The sequence below is a fragment of the Balearica regulorum genome, chromosome 20 (assembly GCF_011004875.1).
Source record: "Balearica regulorum gibbericeps isolate bBalReg1 chromosome 20, bBalReg1.pri, whole genome shotgun sequence".
NCBI lineage: Eukaryota > Metazoa > Chordata > Aves > Gruiformes > Gruidae > Balearica > Balearica regulorum.
In genome coordinates, this window is record NC_046203.1 from 3,997,215 (window position 1) to 4,015,221 (window position 18,007).

An 18,007-nucleotide genomic window follows, 5' to 3' on the forward strand; every position below is an offset into this window, starting at 1 on the left:
TCTGAACATTAAAGGAGCCAGTCAGGTGCTTAATGGGCTGTACAATGCACACACTTGGACAGGCAGGAGGAAGTGGGAGGAACAATTTGATACTATAGAACTACGAAGAGCAGGTTTAGCATACCCACTGATAGAAAAAAAAATAGCTCAGGTTTTGCTGATCAGTATGAAAAAGGAAACTTTGAAGCAGTAATTTGTTAAAGTATAACGTGCTAGCTTTGCAAATAGGTGGTTTTTGTGGTAGTTTTATGAATAATTGCAGATATTTCCGCTAGGGAACAAGGTAGAGCACGAAAGATGATATCGGGTAGTTCTTTGAGAAACATTTGGATCATGGGCACTGGGACATGGCACTGGCGCACAGAACGACAAGCAGACACGGTACACGCTACGAAGGGCTCAGGAAGATGAATACCATGACTGATAGAGAAGCTGGGGAAAGTGGAAGGTAAATGATACAGGTTGATAAAACCATACAAAAATAATTCCTGAAAGAACTTTTTCAGCACATACGAACAATTGCTTGGCTTACAGAAGTCAGAGGGAAAACACCGAATGGTCAGAGCTTGGGCAAAGATGCCTGGAGCTATAGAGATGAATGAGAAAGGACACATTTCAGACATGAAGCAGAAGAAACACCCACCATTTAGCACTGGGTTAGATCTGAAGACTAACAAAGAATTTCCCAAGTTATGGGAATATATGAAAAGAAATTAACTCAGTTTTATCCACAAAAGCCATTGCTTGTAATGACTGAAAGGCACCAAGAGGAATGCCAAGAGGAAGCATTGACAAACATCCTCCCGGAGAACCAAGGAAAACAAGTGCAGGTTGTAGTCTGTGTGAAGGGTGGCAGGCGTGGAGAAAAGCAGATCTGTGATGCGTCCATGGAGCACTTGTTTTTGAAGGTGCATTTATGTGAAATTTGTTTATTCAAAACTGCTTTAAAATAACCATTACTGTTCAACATAAAAAGTGGACCTTAAAGTGTTTTCTCCATGAATAACAAATACCAAATTATATGAACACCTATTTTATCAAAATTCATTTTGCTTGTCAGAACTAACACTATTGTTCAATGACACATGAACAGCAAAGCAAAAACAAAGATATTTTAAGGATAACTCACTGTGATAGCTCCTTGTACTCCCTAAAGTTTAACCAAGCAAACATCATAAATAACCTCAATAAAATATATTTCTAGTAAAGAACATAAATATTTCTAATAAAATCTACCAGAGAGATTATATTCTTCTATCATCACTCATCAATCTGACTGAAAAGGAAACACACCTACAAGTAAATGTTGACGGTTCATGTCAGGCTTCATAAATTGCCTTTAATCAGCATTTTTCTCTACCATGTGTTAATCATATGCCATTACTTAAAGAGTCGGCCACCATCCTGCACAAGGAACACCGTGCGCCTGCTCTCCCCATTCAGAGCACACTATAATAGCTCTTCCTAACTCCCATTCAGGTCCTGAGACATGAAACGCTCAAGCAGTTTTTAATATTTTATCAGTTTAGATGTGTGTTTCCAAGACTTTCAAGTGAACTTCAGAAAGACACATCCCCTGTATAAACAGAGAAACACTCTGCACAACCTTTAATCCTTCTGGGACCCACGACAGATTAAAGACTGCCCTTCAGACCAGTCTTTACCTACCACTTGACACTTTATCAGTCCTGGGGCTTCTTACAACCACAGCTACTAATTACTCAAAGTTGTTTGATGGCAGCCAATATCCATTAAGTGCAAAATTAAGAAGTATCAATTTCTACTGTGCATATTTACTGCTTAAACAAAACGCCTAAGTCTTTCGGAACAAAGAGAAAGGTTATTGCTCCTCTTGTGCTAGGCTGGTTCCCAATGCAATCAGCATTATTTATAATCAAATGAGTTATATAGGTAAATATCAAATCATTAAAGTAGCAATGCATAAGCATGAATATGGATATTGTGGACTTAATGGCTACATATTGCCCATTTATTACAGTTGGATTTTTACAATTTCTTTAATTCGTTTCCTTAGGCTAACTAGAGACCTCTTAATTATGCTCCCAAGAGGTGGGCAACTGCTAATTGGAAGAGAAGCAGGTGAAATAGAGGGACATTTCCTCTTAAGTGAAAAAAACCCCATGCTTAAAAAATACTGCAATTCACCAGAAAAAGTAATGTAAAACCCAAGGATCTCAAAAAGGTTGATAGTTTACAGCTACACAGGGATTCATACCATTTTGCTTCATTGTTCCAGGAAAATTGTTCATGTCTTGATACACAAATACTGACTCAATGTGTCGTGCTCTCACACCAGCAGTACTTTACACTCGAAGGTAGTCTCCTGGTTTCTCTTCAGATTGCTCATTGAAATGCAACAGAATTCAATCCGAAATTTATTGGGGTAATTGATGCAAATTAGAAACTTGACTGCATAAATTGGAACGATGCAGAAAACACACAGCTAAGGAACCAGAAGAGCAACTACAAGAGCTTTTAGTGAGTACACAGATGTACCAGGCTAAATCAAAATGCCTACCAAGAGGCTCATGACGAAGGAATCATTGTTTCCCGAGCAGCAGGAGTACTCACCCTCCGGTTACCCCCTCCACCTACTTAAAGGAGCATATTGAACTATATGCAGATTCAGAAAACAGGCGAAAGGGAGTTAAAAAAACTCCTGGAGAAAGGGAAAACTGCACCAATAGGAACATTTGTTTAGCAGCTGTGCCAGGGTGCTCTAAGAAGGTGGCTCTCAGAATCTATTAATGTTGGCTGCTAAGCAGTCTGTCTAATATAAAAGACTCTTTTAATCACCCTAGAAAATATACTGTTGCTTCTGGTAAAAGCCCACAGAATAACCTGAGTGACAACGCTCTGGGACTTAGAGAACATACTAAGCTGTGTTATCAGGTCAGCAAAGACAGGCTTTTCTTACAGGCTAATTTTAAATACAGACACTGAGAGCAAAAAGGAAGAAAACAGACACAGTGGGAGTGTTTTCATGCCACGTGAAAAACAAACTGGAAGAAGTAGGGAGGAAAATTAATAGACTGTTTCTATTAACAGACATCAAGAAATGTTGAAATTCCCAACAACTAAATAGATAGACAAGATCTGGCCAAATTTAAGTAGTTGTATGTGCTTGGCTACTGATGCTTGGTGGCAGTATCTCATTAACCAGTACTTTTGGCAACTGCTGGCATATACTTTAAAAAAACCCAACACAAAAAACCAAACAGCAGTGCTTCATATGTTTCCTCTGTTGTTCTGTATTCAAAGGAACAAGCAATTGTGCATTAAGGGTGAAATCTAATGATAGGATTCCCACCAATTTCTAGTCTTCTCCACCCAAAATCTTTGACTGGGCTGAAAAATATATCAAAGAGTGGTACCTAATTAAAAAATAAAAATAAAGGATAGCACTCTTCCCCTTGCTTCCTCTCCCCATCCCCCCTCAATTAATCAAAATGATAGGGATCAGATGACTGAAGTCATTCCAGATACACTTACATGGTACTACACCACTATTATTGGCTCAGCATCCCTAGTACAAAGAGCAAGTGTATCGAGAACAAACATTTTGCAGATACAGGCTTTTGGCATTTTCAATTCTGTGGGTAGGTACATGAATGAGGAATGCAGGTGAACATAAAGTTTAAAAAAATCCTTTCAGGAGGGAAATGGGAAGAAAATTACCCCTCTTCTGCATTAGGTGTTGAAAAAATCAGCAAAGAGTAAACTGAAAAAAATGAGAAACCACAGTGTTTTGGTGTAAAATGTCAATAAGGGACAAAGTGTGATAGAAAAAACTTGAGCTTTAACAGCATTAGTGAAATGGATTCATATTGAGCACGTTTGTGGTAGAGTTGCAATTCACTTGTAACAACATCAAACCACCCACCTTTTCTGCCTCGCTTGGGAAAGCGCACTTCTCTCAACTGCTAAAGGGAACTCTCCACACCAAGCCTGGAGTTTCTCTTTACATGAAGTTGGCCAAAAGGATCTTCGAGTGGCAGGAGGAGAGTTAGTCATTATACCCGCTCGCTCTTTGCAAAGAGAGCTATTCTACCTGTTTGCAGCTCTGGAAAGATCCAACAGGTGTTGTGTCCTCTTTCCCTCCCCAGCAAATACAACAAAATTCAAATTTCACAACCATGGAACTGTCAGTAGATCAGTTGGGACCTTAGAAATTTCCTTTATATGAAAAGTTTCCACTGCAAATAATCGCAGGTGGAATATACCTTTTCCAAAAATGTTCAGAGATCACGAGTAATACAGACTATATTCCCTTCTGTGATTTTAAAAGAGCAGGAGAAAATTCAAAAGCATCATACAGCAGAGGCAATAAACACAGTCAACTGAATGAACGTGATTTTTGTATTCATAAGAACTGAAGAATTCTCATTACTTTAAATTTTGTTTCCATTTCAGCTCTTTAAAATTCTTATGTCACATTTGCAAGAGAAACAATTAAACTATTTTATTTTAAATAATCTCAGGTCATTTCCCTTAAGAGGCAGACACCAATAAGCAATAATACCGCCTTAAAGTGGAAAGCATGGAGCCAATTTCTCAGTCCTCCTTGGCAAAAATGACATCTCTAAGTTCACATGGTTACCAAATAGATGGACTCTATTTTGAGAAATACATTTATGGCACATAAATTATTCCTAAATTGACTTATTCAGACAATTACAGTGCATGTAGCTAACCTCTCCAATTAAAGTTCATATCTGGCTAAGGTGATCGGTTGTATTTGTGAGCATTCAATTACAATCTGCCTAATAATTATACATTTTTAAATCATACTTTTCACACACTAGCTGGCTCATTCGTTGTACAGACAGGGTGTTACGCCATGAAAGAATTCATTCAGTAGAGCTCAATGACTTGTGTCTTTATTTCCTTGGGTACACTGCCCAAGTGTTTGCTTTTTGCACACTTCTGCTCCCAACTGCGGGATCTGGACTTAGCCCCTTTTAACATGTCTTTGTCAGAAAGTCGATGAATACCTAATCTTCAAACCCAGCGTAAAAGCCTCTTGTGGTCCACATCGTTGTCCTGAAAACTCCTAGCAGCATGTACCTGAAGAAAAAGCTGGCAGCAGCCGCCTTCATGTGTTAATTACACATGCGAAGCCCATTATGCAGAGAAAGGGCACCCGCTGGCAGTGCAAATGACTAGAATCTGCCCTTCCTGTGCAGTGAGTAAATTGAAGGTTCATTTCTACAGGAGATAATAGTTTTTAGATTCCATTCCGTGTATCCTCGACATAGGCACATACTTAACATTTAAATCATCTGCAGAGGAACAAGCTTCCTTTAAATCTACATGTTTCAGTTCCTAGCACTTCACTTAAAAATGCTAGTTATCCCGGCTGGTTCCTTACTCTTGCTTAAATGCAGAGGAAACGTCACACGGAACACTATCACTCTTAAACACCCAGCCAACCTCCACATTAAGAGTCACACTTAAAATATGGTATCATACGGCACAGTAAGTTTCAGTTTGTTTTTTCTGAGAAGCTCTTTTTAAAATGCTTGGGGGCAGAGGGAGGCTGTTTCTATGTTTGCAAATCATTCCCCAAAGTGCATTAAGCACCACGCTCCCACAAACATGTCTACCTCGCAGAAGGCCAGCCAGTAGACCTTGCCAGAAGAGACAAAGGCATTGAGACCCTGAGCCTTTCCCGCATCCTTCATCACTTGACTACATGACCACGCAGCAGCAGATTCACATTTTCCTTGTGCTTTCCTTTAACTTCCAAGCCTGCAGAAGCCTCTCAGTGCCCTTTACATCCCTCAGTTTAACTCCATCCAAGCTTTGGCCTCACTAAGTCCATCCCTGCATGCCCAGGCAACAACGCTACTAACTCTCTAACAGGGCTTGAAAGTTTAACTTCTCAAGGAAGCCAAGGGTAAGGCCACTCTTTCTGGGCAAACTTCATCTCTCCGCTACATACACAGAGGGAATTAAAAAAAGGGCAAGTCACGCAAACTGAGCGTGGGAAGCAGTAACTAACAGCTGAGCAACTAAAAGCAGCAGTATCTTAAACTTCCTCTTTGTTAATTACTCAGAGTGCTCATTCACCACTCCTGTGCACAGCAAACGGGAGAGATGATGTTACGGCTGATTAGGCTAAACTCTTGGACTTTGCACTAGAAAAGAAAGTAAAAACTGAGAGACTGTTTGAGGGGCACTGCAGACAGGCTTCTGAACTATTAACCACAGAGTCCAAGACATACGCCTAGAGACATGCTAATCTGGAGACTCAGCAGCGAACAAGGAGGCTTCTCACCCACCCGAACAGTGTGGAATCATTACAGAATGGGTTAGAAGGAACCTCAGGGGGGCAACTGGTCCAAGGCCCCTGATAAAAACAGGGTCAGCTTTGGCATTAGATGACATCGCTTGTGGGCTATACCAAAATTTGTCACATTATGAGTATGTTTTTGAAAGGTTTATATTCGTTCCCCTAAATAAGGTAAAGATCATGTTCTAAGCACACACCGATAACAGAAGGTGACCACAGGAAAATTAATAGCTTTCCCCCACCCCCAGAAGTAGATCAGGAAAGCAGAAAAAAGAGAGTACCTCCTCCACTGTGTCCTCTACCACTGGAGTCTTAATTCAAATGTTAATATTTAACACAGATATGCTGAAAACAGATTTTAATGACACAGTATCTAAGTTGCAGCATTGCATAGTAACCACTCACATTAGAGTATTTCAACAAACTTATAGACAATTATATCTTGCCATAATTTTTTTTTTTTTTTTTACTTACTAGGTTGGTTGCTTCCTTAATATGCCTAGATATTTTTAGAGTAACAGTTGCATCATAAGAGGACTTAAGACTTACTATACAGAAATGTGAAAACTGTTGTGAATCTAAGTGATATATATATAAAATATATATAGACACACACACACATATATATACAGCCTTACCAACAGTAGTCCAATAGATGTGGGGGCAGAACAGGAATGTAAACATGCTGCCAGAACATCGGGTAGAGCATAGCTGCAGACCCATGAATGCAGGCAGTTAACTGAAAAACACATATTAAAACAGGATCATAAATTAGACAAAAACCTAGCATAAAGATATAAAGTTAGAAGAAAAAAAAGCAAAGAATCAATTCTGCTTTCATATCAACATGCTTTATTACAAAATATACAGTGTTTTTGTTTAAAAAAGGGTATTGGTGGGTGAAACATGACTGATTTATGGTGGTTGTCATTCGACTGACTTTGTAAACAGCTGAGAACATGATTCATTCAATGAACAAAACCTGAAAAGAACACCCAGTGTTCTATAAAGCAACAGAAACATGGAAATGAAAACAAAAAGGGAACTAAAAAATAGTAAAGGCAAATCCCCCAATCCTGGTAATTACCATCCATTAAATATCATAAAACTGCATTGAAATTATAACACAAACTGAAAAAATATTTGAGCTGAGGAAGACACAGTGTGAGTGGCATGCGTTTCACACTAAACTCAGTGATTACATTTTTAGTATTTAATAGGGATTTTTATCTAATTGCCCTTCACCAAATTACTTGATCCACTGAATTTCTGAGTTATATTTTTAAAAACTCATTCAGAATAGTTTTGATGTTGGCAGGTACCAAATGAAAAAGATCTCAAAGAGGAAATACAGGTGCCAGTCAAGCTGTGGGGAGAATCCTCACAGAGCTTGGGAGGAAATTACGTCTCTCAATCCTATTTCAAATGATAATTAATAATGTGGGAAAGAAGATAAGCAGGATATTTGTCACATTCACTAAGGATATTAAAATGGAGAAGGTGGTAATCGTCAACAAGGAAATCTCAGCAAAAGCTATAGTCAAAATACTGTAAGAGGAGGATGTGAACACGCAAACACACTTGGGAAAACAGAAAATAAATAAATAAGTTAGAACACTCAAACAAATAGACACATACAAGGAAAAGACTAAGAGGTGACAGGCAATCACATCCACCCTGACAGTGCTTTGCAGTTTAGCGTGTCTTTTAATCTCAAATGATACCCAGCACAAGCACTACAATGTGTTTCACTTGTGAGACACATTTTGAAAACAATACTCAACAACACCTACCAGTTACGTGAAGGTACGATGAAATAAAGCATATAATGCTTGTCTGGACAATAGGAGGAAGGAGAACACTGCTCACAAATACCAAAAAACCAGATTCTAAAAGACTGAGGTCTTTGTGGTGGCCTGAAGTTGTGCAAGATGAAACTAAGCAAAGACAAATAGTGACATTAATCCTAATTCAGGGAGATGCAGTGTGGCCTTAAAAAAAAATAGATGACCCTTATTATTATTGTTTCCATTAAGATCGACTACTGAATTATGTACCACTTCATAGAGAACCCACGACTGACAAAGAAAATGGTCTAGATGAGCTAACAGAGTCTCTTAAGGCTCCATGTCAGGGAACATCAGCTACAGCTCTGGATCTAGTTTGGCTTATGTTCAATGCCAAAGCCTTTATCTAATTCCAACGCAGTTTCTGTAAGTAACAGAACCTGGGTTTCTGATTAAAATACAGGTCATTAGGCAAGAAAATGGAAGACAGGCACATATTTTATGTGTTATTTTTAAGCCTCTGAACAATACAGATCTGGATGAGCACTGAGAATGCACCAAGGAACACAGATTTTTGGGGAGAACTCCTGTGTTTCTCTGCAGTGCCATTCAGGTAAGAATCACGGTGAGGTATGGGCTTTGCAAGCAGGTGTTTCTCAAAAGCAGAAAAGTGACTATAAAGATGAACCAAAATATGCTTTGCAATTTACAGCTCAAAATAGACACAGGGTTTTAGAAATAATGTAGAACCTAAGACCCAGTACGCCAGGTGTAAACCCATACAGGACTTAATAAACATTTCAGACATAAAACCCCTCGAGTTTAAAAGCCAGAATTTTAAGCTATACCTTGCACCTAGTTGAGAGATATTGTTATTGTGGCTACAATATATGAATAATCTGTCTGCTTAATAATGTTTTTGAGTTCAAGTTATCCCTATCACCTAATCAAGGAAAACCTAAGAAAAAGAACAGACTACTAAGCCAGATCAAAAATCCCATCTCCCAGTATTCTGTCCAACAGTGGTCAACACAAATTACTAAAACCACTGATCAACACATGCATCAATAAAATTGGTATTGCCCATTTTCTCCGTCCCCAGCAGCTTGCAGCTCACACTTCATGTACCAATGAATTCAAATAAATACATTGAAAAGTGCTGCCCTGTCTCTTTATTTTGAGCCTGTTCCCTCACAGTTTCAATGTGTGCTCTGAGTTTTGAGCATTTTGAGACAATAAATAAAAGAATCATCTCCTACTTACCTTCTAAGGGCCACACATGATTTTCTATATTTCTACCAAGTTCTCTGTCTCCTCAGTACCTTTACCAGGCTGAGTGAAGAGCTCTAATCTATTCTGCTTTCCCTGAGAGATTATTTTGTGTATTTGCTTGTTCTTGTTACCCTTCTCCATACTTTTCACTGTCTGTCTTTTATCACTTTTTATTTGGAGCAGATAAGAACTCCTGCAAAAGTCACAAAGTGGGCAAGCCATGAATGTACCTAGTGGCATTATGCCCTCTTTTTTTGTTCTCTACTCCCTTCATAATAATTTCTTGGCTTCTAAGCCTTCAACTGAGTAATAAGCTAGCATTTTCATAGATCGATCTCTCTTTTTTTAAAAAACCTCCAGTATCTCTTTCTGAGTGGTAATAATTACTTCAGTTATTCAGACCATGACTGCTTATATGGTTAAAATTGTTTTCTCCCATAAGCATTATTTTATATTTATCCATGCTAGGCAACAAAATGACTGCTACAACATTTTCTCCCCTTTTTAAAAGTTGTTTTTCATGAGGACATTGAACAGGTTCCAGAATAGAGCACTGTTGGACCGCTCAGCAACTTCCCCGATTAGGAAAACTGGTAATTTTCCTGACCCTTTTCCCCTCAAACTTTCAGCCAGTTGTTTACCCTCAAGAGGATCAAACTCTCCTGTGCTGTTAAAATTTAATAGCTTTGCAGAATTCAACATTGTTCAATCTTATGAAGATTTTTAAAGATCTTTAAGATTTGAGGCATGGATTTCTTTTGCAAAGGTCATATTTACTCTTTCCCGGTAGCCTTTGTTTATGCATTCACTAGTTCTAGTCCTCACTGCCACAGGTTTCAAGTGTTTTCATAGAAATACAGCTCAAAGAACTGTAGTTTATTTAATGGAGAATGCTATCACACCCAACTTTCAACTCCAAATATAAATTTCTGAAATCAAATCTCATTCTTCAGATTCATCTCTCTTCTTGTGTTTCTTTTCCAGAATCTATTTTGATCTTACTTTCTTCAGACTTCAGCAGCTGCATTTTAGTAAGCAGCAATGAAGCTTCTCTACACAGAAAGTTGCTCGCTGAGGTAGAGTTGTACCACTTACGGGCACTGGAAACAAAATCTTTTTGCATCCCTAGTTTCTGTCTTGTCTATTATGTCCATCTCTTGGCCTACATTCTTTACCAATTCTCTACCATATCAAACTATAGATAATTTGGCCAAAAATTTTCTTGATGTTCATCTGCACAAATAGTACCATTTCACCTCCATCCATCTTAACATCCACTTCAGTATCTCCCCAATTTCTCTCTCAAGAAATACAGATAACATCTGGAAACACAGTGTTGTCTGACTCTCTTTTAATATCCCTTAGATTTTCCCCTCTGTCTCCCACGAAAGCTACACAGTCACTCCTCACCTTAGCACCGCTTGGTTTGGCAAGTGTCATAACAAGGCGGTCCACAAAGCTCAAAAGCATCCCAGTGCTGATAATGTGTTTCCATCAGTGAGAACACACAACAAATTAAACTAGATATGAACCACCGTCCTAAGGAAACAGCGTCTTTGGAAGCAGACAGGGTACAGCAGGTGAACGTTATTTTATGTTCCATATGGGATGGAAATATTAGTATGTTGGGACACTAATTAAAGCAACAGTTAGAAGCTATAAAATCTTGAATTTATTCTTTATTTATGATTCACAAAACACTAAAGATTTATCCCTATCCCATTATATTTCGATTTATCTTTATATTAATCCTACTGAGGAAGATGCTCCTCTCTCGCAGATTAGACAAACGGCACAGCCTTGTTCCAAAATACGCAGCAGCAAAAAACGGCATGCTTTCCCACTGTAGTTTTCCCTCTATGTTCCTAAATCCTTTATGTTTTCTGTTTCTGTTCCCCAAATCAAAAAGATGTCTGGAAAAAATACTGTTTAAAAATTTAATTCTTACTTAAAAAATGCTTCTGTGAGGATCAAACGGATTATTTCCTGGCATTATTATATAACAGGGGTGCCGCTGTAGAGGAGTGAACTCAGTAATCCAGGGAGGCCCCTTCCCAGCCCCCCTCCCATTGGTTTTAAAACTCAGCAAGAAAAGATTAAACAGACGTAATGCTCAACACTGCAGACATCTGAGCAGAACCTGTCACTTATTTTTGAGATGTACTCCCACCTTGCTATCTGGCATGAATTCAAATAACATACTACCATGGGTAAGCACCAGCACTGTCCTTCAACTCTGCCAAGATAAGGGCTCATAAAAAAGAAATAGCGTATTTGCTGGAGACCTCACCTGATTAGTGATTGCCATACAGAAAACAAGCACTTAATAATAAGGCAGCCTGAGAAATGCCCAACTGTCAAAACTATAGGAATCCAGCATTTTGAAATAAGATTAGTTCCACTACCTCAGCTTCCTGCAGCTGTTGCTAGAAAATGTAAAGAGATAGCGATGTAAGATAGAAACTGATTCACTAATTCACTTTTCACAGTTTTATATTTAATACTCTAAAAGCCTCATTTGACCAAATTAAATCAATGAGATTTTGTAACACACATAAAAGTTATCAACTGATGCTGAATCCCAACAGGCCATTTCCCAGTACATTTTACCCCCTCTCTTCCAATGCATACGCACTGCAGTTTTACAGGTGTAGTACAGGGCTACAAATGTGCAATATATACAGGGAAAAATCACTGCCTTTTGTGTGTTTGTAAGCTTATTTTTCTGCATTAATCAGGGCTAAAAACCAAGCAGAAAGCTTAAGACTGAGCTACATAAGAATTAAGTAGTGAAAGCAGGGCTGTTGCAAAGGCTGTGTATGGAGGTCAAGACCTACACTGGCAGGTTGCGAGGACAGCAAGAGACCTCTTGGGAAGAAAGAGCCTGTACGTTTAAAACAGTAGTCGTAAGACTGCTGTAGAACAAGAACTGTGCAAGCTCTTAGCTATGTTGCATCACGAGGACATTTGGTGAAGGTATTAATCAATCATATGTTGCCTTTTCCTAAGGACCACCACTGCTTATCCCCAAAGCCTGTCAGAACCCAGCCAGAGTCCAGGAGGCTGTGCGTCAGAGCATGCACAGTGACACGGCCAGCTCTCAGCTCCCAGGAACAAAAGAGCATCCATGCCAGAGTGGTATTTTTTGCTTTGTACTAACACTCAAAAAAGAACAGAAAAATTATGTAAAGACATTCACCTCAGTCTGATGGAGCCAAACAGAACCATACCAGAAATTCACAAGTTTAAGTCTTTTAGGAGTCACCAGGCTTCATGTAAGCCACCCTTCTATTAGGAGAGACAGCCTGCTGCTGCCCTCGGCACAAACAGCTAACGTACCTTGTTGAGGCAGGGCTGCACGGGCCAGTTATGATCGAAGACAGAATAATGGACGCAAAGAAAGTCCTTGTTTCATTTCTGCAACAGCACGCTCCCACCACAGCAGGTGGTCTTTTGCCAAGCACAGGGGTTTATGGTTCATATTTGGCTTTTCATGAGTAGTTAGATCACAGAATAGGTAAAGAAATTTAACATGAATAATTGCTTTAACATTTTGAGAAATTATGTGAGTTTCCTTTTGTAGGAAAAGAAAAAAATCCAAGAAAACAGCAATAAATCTTCCATACGCTCAGTACACATGGTTTATAAAATAGCTAATAAACACAGCCTCATTCAGTTACCTCTAAATCTTATTCAAGTTAACTCTATTAAGGATATTTCAAATCAAAATTTGAATTTGATATGATGCATTATAGCACAGAATTCATTCAACCATAAAGGACTTTCTACCCAGGACTGTTCAATTTTCTCTCTCACCTGATATTAAATTTAAGCCTTAAGCATGAAGTGTGGCATATCTCTCAAAGTTAAAAGAAATGAACTGCAAACAGGTCCCTTCCCACTTTTTTGTTAAAAACCCAAAAACTAAAAACAAAGCAGCCAATCCCCCTCACCACCACACCACCCTCACTTTACTTTGAGAATTCTCAGTTTGGTACGTTTCCAGTTACAAGGTCTTGGCTTCCACTGAGCACAGTTTGAAATAAAATAATGCAGCTTGTTCCTACTGCTGGAACACGCAGAGCAGAGCGTGCAGGCAAGGATTCACTGGCTCCAGCCCAACACTTCAAACCTGTCTTACACTGTCACTCCAGTCTTGGAGCAGTTTCTATATAAAGTTGTAAGCTAAGAACACACAGTATGAATACCCCTCCCTACCAAAGAACCAGACATGCTTTTATCTTGGACAGAGGCAAAAGGAAGAGAAATAGCAGAAAGATAGGAAAGAAAACACAACCCTACTTGTGAAATGGCTCATTAAGGAAGGCAACGTGACAGGTAAGTAATTCTTCTTCCCAGGCTCTGTCACAAAGGAAGAGATTAAACCAACAACCACACAAATTTTGAAATGCTTTGGATAGCCATTCTCTTCTTTCCTCCTCTCTGATAATTTACTATTCTTTTCATTCTTTAAGTTTTTGAAATAAACACCTCTCTTTTTGAACTTATTCAATTACCAGGCCTGGATGTATCTTTGCTTATTTTAGTAGGGAAGAAATAGAACACTTGGCAGATACAAAAGTTAAGATTTTACAAGTTTTCTACGATATTGAAGTTTATAATACTTAAATTCTTTGGATTAAATGTGGGATTGATTGTAAATATTTAATAATTATTAATAGGTCCCAGAGGTAAGTCTAACTTTCCTAGGTTCACTTACCTTTTAAAACAATATTGTAACAGTTATTTTGAGATTAAGTATAAAGTCTTACTCTCTTTCATTTTCCTGCCCCGTATCGACAGACCATCCTTACATGATTTTATGTACATAATTTCAGCCTTCCATAGTATTTACAATTCTATGAAGCAATTTTAATCTCAAACACAAAGTAGGTCACGGTCATGCAGTAAAAGACTAGTTGATACCATACAAATGGAAATGGAAGCTTTTATTTTAGAAAGGCCTGCTCAAGTACTTAGTCCATAGCACTAGAAAGCAAAATTCGCTAAACCATATTATGCTCATCATTCATAAAGGAAAGCAATCAATACCCATTTACAGAGCAAACAGAATGAAAACTTAACATTTTCTTTTATAAGAAAATCACAATCTTATTGACTGATAAACCTTGAAACACATAACACAAAACTTTGAACTAAATCAAGCTGTGTGCTTGTTTTGATGTCCAGCCATTTTTAGAAGAGAGTACTCGAGAGTATCCAGTAGCTTTCATCTCCCAGACCCTTGATGGAGCCTAAGTAGCATTAAGACTACATCTTATCAAACAAAACTGCAAAACCGTGGACTGTCAATGTATTTTAGCCCACTCCTTTGGTCCATCCAGAGAAGGTCACTGGAACATCCATCTGACAGTATCATTTATCTTTTTTTTTCCTGTCAAGTAAATTATGAAAAAGGGACTTTGCTACAGCATAAATGTTTGTACATTTATGTACCAAATAACGTCAAGAATTCCTGTATCCAAACCCCCTTTTTCATTTGAACATTAGAGGCCAACAGAAGTTCACTAAATCCATCACATAGAACCACAAAATTGAGCTGAGGTTGCATAGCTGAAGTTGCAAGAGGGACCTGGAGATCATCAGATCATTTCCAATAAATGGCTATCACTTAAGAAAAAGTACTGTGAATAGAAAAAATTATTCTGCATTTTACTTACAGTGCTCAGCTTACTACAACAAATGAGGATGCGGCGTTCGTACAGCATACTGGCATAGAGATGCAGCATGTTGTTGACATCAACTGCTACAAAATACTCTGTCAGATTTCTCTGGGAAGAGAGAAAATAATTTTTGATTCATGATATTACAAAAACAAGCGTCCTTAACAAAAAATATAACCAAATTTCATCCTCCTATTACACTACATCAAGTATGTGGCTTAGCCAACGAAAGCAGTATGTCATCTTATGTCAGAGTACTTTTTAATTGCAGTATCTTTCCCCTAACTTTTGGGGAGCTAGGTCTTGGAATAATAAAATTGATGATGTTTCACATACAGCTTCTTAAATACACGATACTGCTCTGAGAAAAAATATGTTCTGTCACTTTTATGGAAACTTCAAAGCTGCATGATAAAGTACCCAAAAAATCTCACAACCCAACAATAAAACCAGCTCTCTTAGAGGACAACTCTAATGTGACAAATTCAAATGTAAGCTCAGTCTATGCTAGAAGAATTCTGATAACTGGCAATACACATGGGCATTTAACACACAAGCTAAAACCAGTTACACAGGTTGTCTGAACTCCTCGCTTTGTGCATTCAGACACACATCTGCCCTTGGCGGAAGACAGAAAGCACTTTCTTGGGGCTGGGGAAACCGAGACAGAGAATTCTCTCTCTGAAAATTTCAGTGGATGCCCATCTCTAATGAAGAGGCAGGTTCAAACATCCAATTTTAGTTAATTTTGAGTGATCAGTACATTTATATAGTAAAAAGAAAACTGATTGCAGTAGAATATTGTAAGCAAAGCACATTTGCAATGTGCCTTTAAAGTACAGCTAGAAAGACCAAGACACAGGCAAGTAACGCTGCCGAAACTTTACATATACACTTCCTAGGCAACACAGGTTTCTTCCTTGCTTCTGCTGCTCAGAATATTAAAAAGTACCTATGAACAAAATATTGTAAATAACTGAAATTCAAAAAAGAAACAGGGCAAACTGCACAGGAGGCTATGGCTACTTCATCCCCCACATCAGCCAGCAACATTATCCATTCATCATTACCAATGGAATTGCCCTCTGCACATGCTGTAGTGGCATGAATCATGCATCATTTACTAAATAATTAAGATGTCTTCTAATAAACAGCAGAATGTCATCCTAAGATCTTTACTATCAAAACTAGAAAGCCACTACGTAGGTAACTTGATCAAAATGTATTATGCTATGAGGGGCTTTTACAGTCAAGGCAAACAAAGAAGGATTTTTTTTGCTGAGGATATTCTCACTTCTTAAAACACCGAGTTTAAAAAAAAAAAATGGGGTGGTGGAGGAAAAGGTAATACACCCAAAAATGCTGAATTGGGAATTTGTTTCCAAATAGCTTCTTACAGATATGAAAGGGTTGCTATATGATAAAGACAGTCTTATACAAAAAGCACATGTGAGAGCAAAATTAGATTAGTCATGAATTCAAGTGCAATCTTAATCATCGTTAAATAAAAAAGTGCAGAAAAGCAAAAAGCAAATATGATTTAGAAACTTAAAGAAGCTCAACAAAGCCTATTAGCACTTTTGACAGATCCAAAGATAACTCTAAAACCACCAATACTTGGCCTGAGAAGTCTGCCAAGATGCTTCATACTGTGCAAAAATATGTTCCACAGCTTGCCATCCAAACACAAAGAACTAAAGAAAAATTAAGCCTTATATTTGGAAGACTTTTGTACCAGTATCTAGATAGATAAAAACTAAGCTCATTATGGTTAGCTTCAAACATGTTAATCTAAAACAATCATTCAGGTCTTTGTTTCAGAAAAGCTATAGCCACAGACAGGTATATAAGAAGAAGAAAAAAAAAGCCAACACATTTTGCCAAAAACCTATTAAACTATCATGTACTTTTTCTGTATTTCTCATCCCATCTGTGCTGATTAGCATGATATTTTTGTCTAAACATAAGCTGTCTTCTCTACAGCTCTTCTTCCCCCTCTCACCCATCTTTCCACGACGCCAAAACATGGTGCATGACGACACAATTAGTGCAAATAGTGTGAAATTAGAAGAATTTTTAAGTGGCGCTGAACTCCCTTTGATGTCACCCCGATTAGGGGCATGGCAAAAGGAGAAGGTAATCCCTGCATTCTGCGTGAAGATGTAGATATGCATCTGCACAGATGTGCTTATAGGGCAGCAGTATCCACTAGTGAGAGGAAAATAGACACAGGGATTTGATTTGCAATTATTCTTTCAAGTTTATTGTAGCGAAATACTGGTTTTGACACACAAATGTACCTTCCAATGGACGGAAAGGTTTATAAGGTTTCAGTCTTCTCTGCTCTCAGAAATTTGCCAATGACACCTGCGAAGCATGTGGGCTGTATGGAAATGTATTGATACTAAGGAAATTCACGTGTTAGCTCTAAGTTTTATTTATAAGAAAGCTGTCATCTTTGAAGATGAAATTGGGACTTACACATGTATTTTGAAAGACATGTCTCGTAAGTGACAAAACCATGAATGAGTTAAATAAATACAAATGAAAGCATTCCAATTTGCAGTATAATTGTTGTGTATTTTGTTTCCTAGGATTTAAACCTCGAGAGAGAGAATAAAAAGTGGGATTTTCAAAATAAAATATGAGAATAGGTATTTTGAAATATAGGACTCGGTGATACAAAAATACACCAGAACATGATCACCAAGAAAATGTCACCATTTCAGCCTGCTAACTTACCTGGTATTTCTGAAACACAACAGATTCTACTAGGAAATCTACAGTCTTGCTCTGTATTTCTTGCAATGAACCCCATTTATTTCACAATGCATTTACAAATCTTTCATATAACTTAAATCTTTTTTAAAAGTGAATGCTTAGCTGTTAGATAAAAGTGTCCATGCTAAAGGTTTCTGTGACTCATTAAACATATTGATCTGACACAA

The 18,007-nt window shown here is 38.1% G+C and overlaps 1 protein-coding gene across 11 annotated transcripts in view; it reads right to left on the bottom strand.

Moving 5' to 3' along the window:
* The window catches only part of DENND1A (DENN domain containing 1A), a 213,369-nt gene that overhangs the window by 100,497 nt on the left and 94,865 nt on the right, over positions 1-18,007 (bottom strand). For all 11 annotated transcript variants that reach the window (XM_075772395.1, XM_075772403.1, XM_075772402.1 and 8 more), the window contains 2 exons: positions 15,057-15,167; positions 6,955-7,055 (listed from right to left, as the gene is read on the bottom strand). In XM_075772395.1, coding sequence (XP_075628510.1) covers positions 6,955-7,055; positions 15,057-15,167 — 212 coding nt within the window. The remainder of the gene's footprint in view (positions 1-6,954; positions 7,056-15,056; positions 15,168-18,007) is intronic.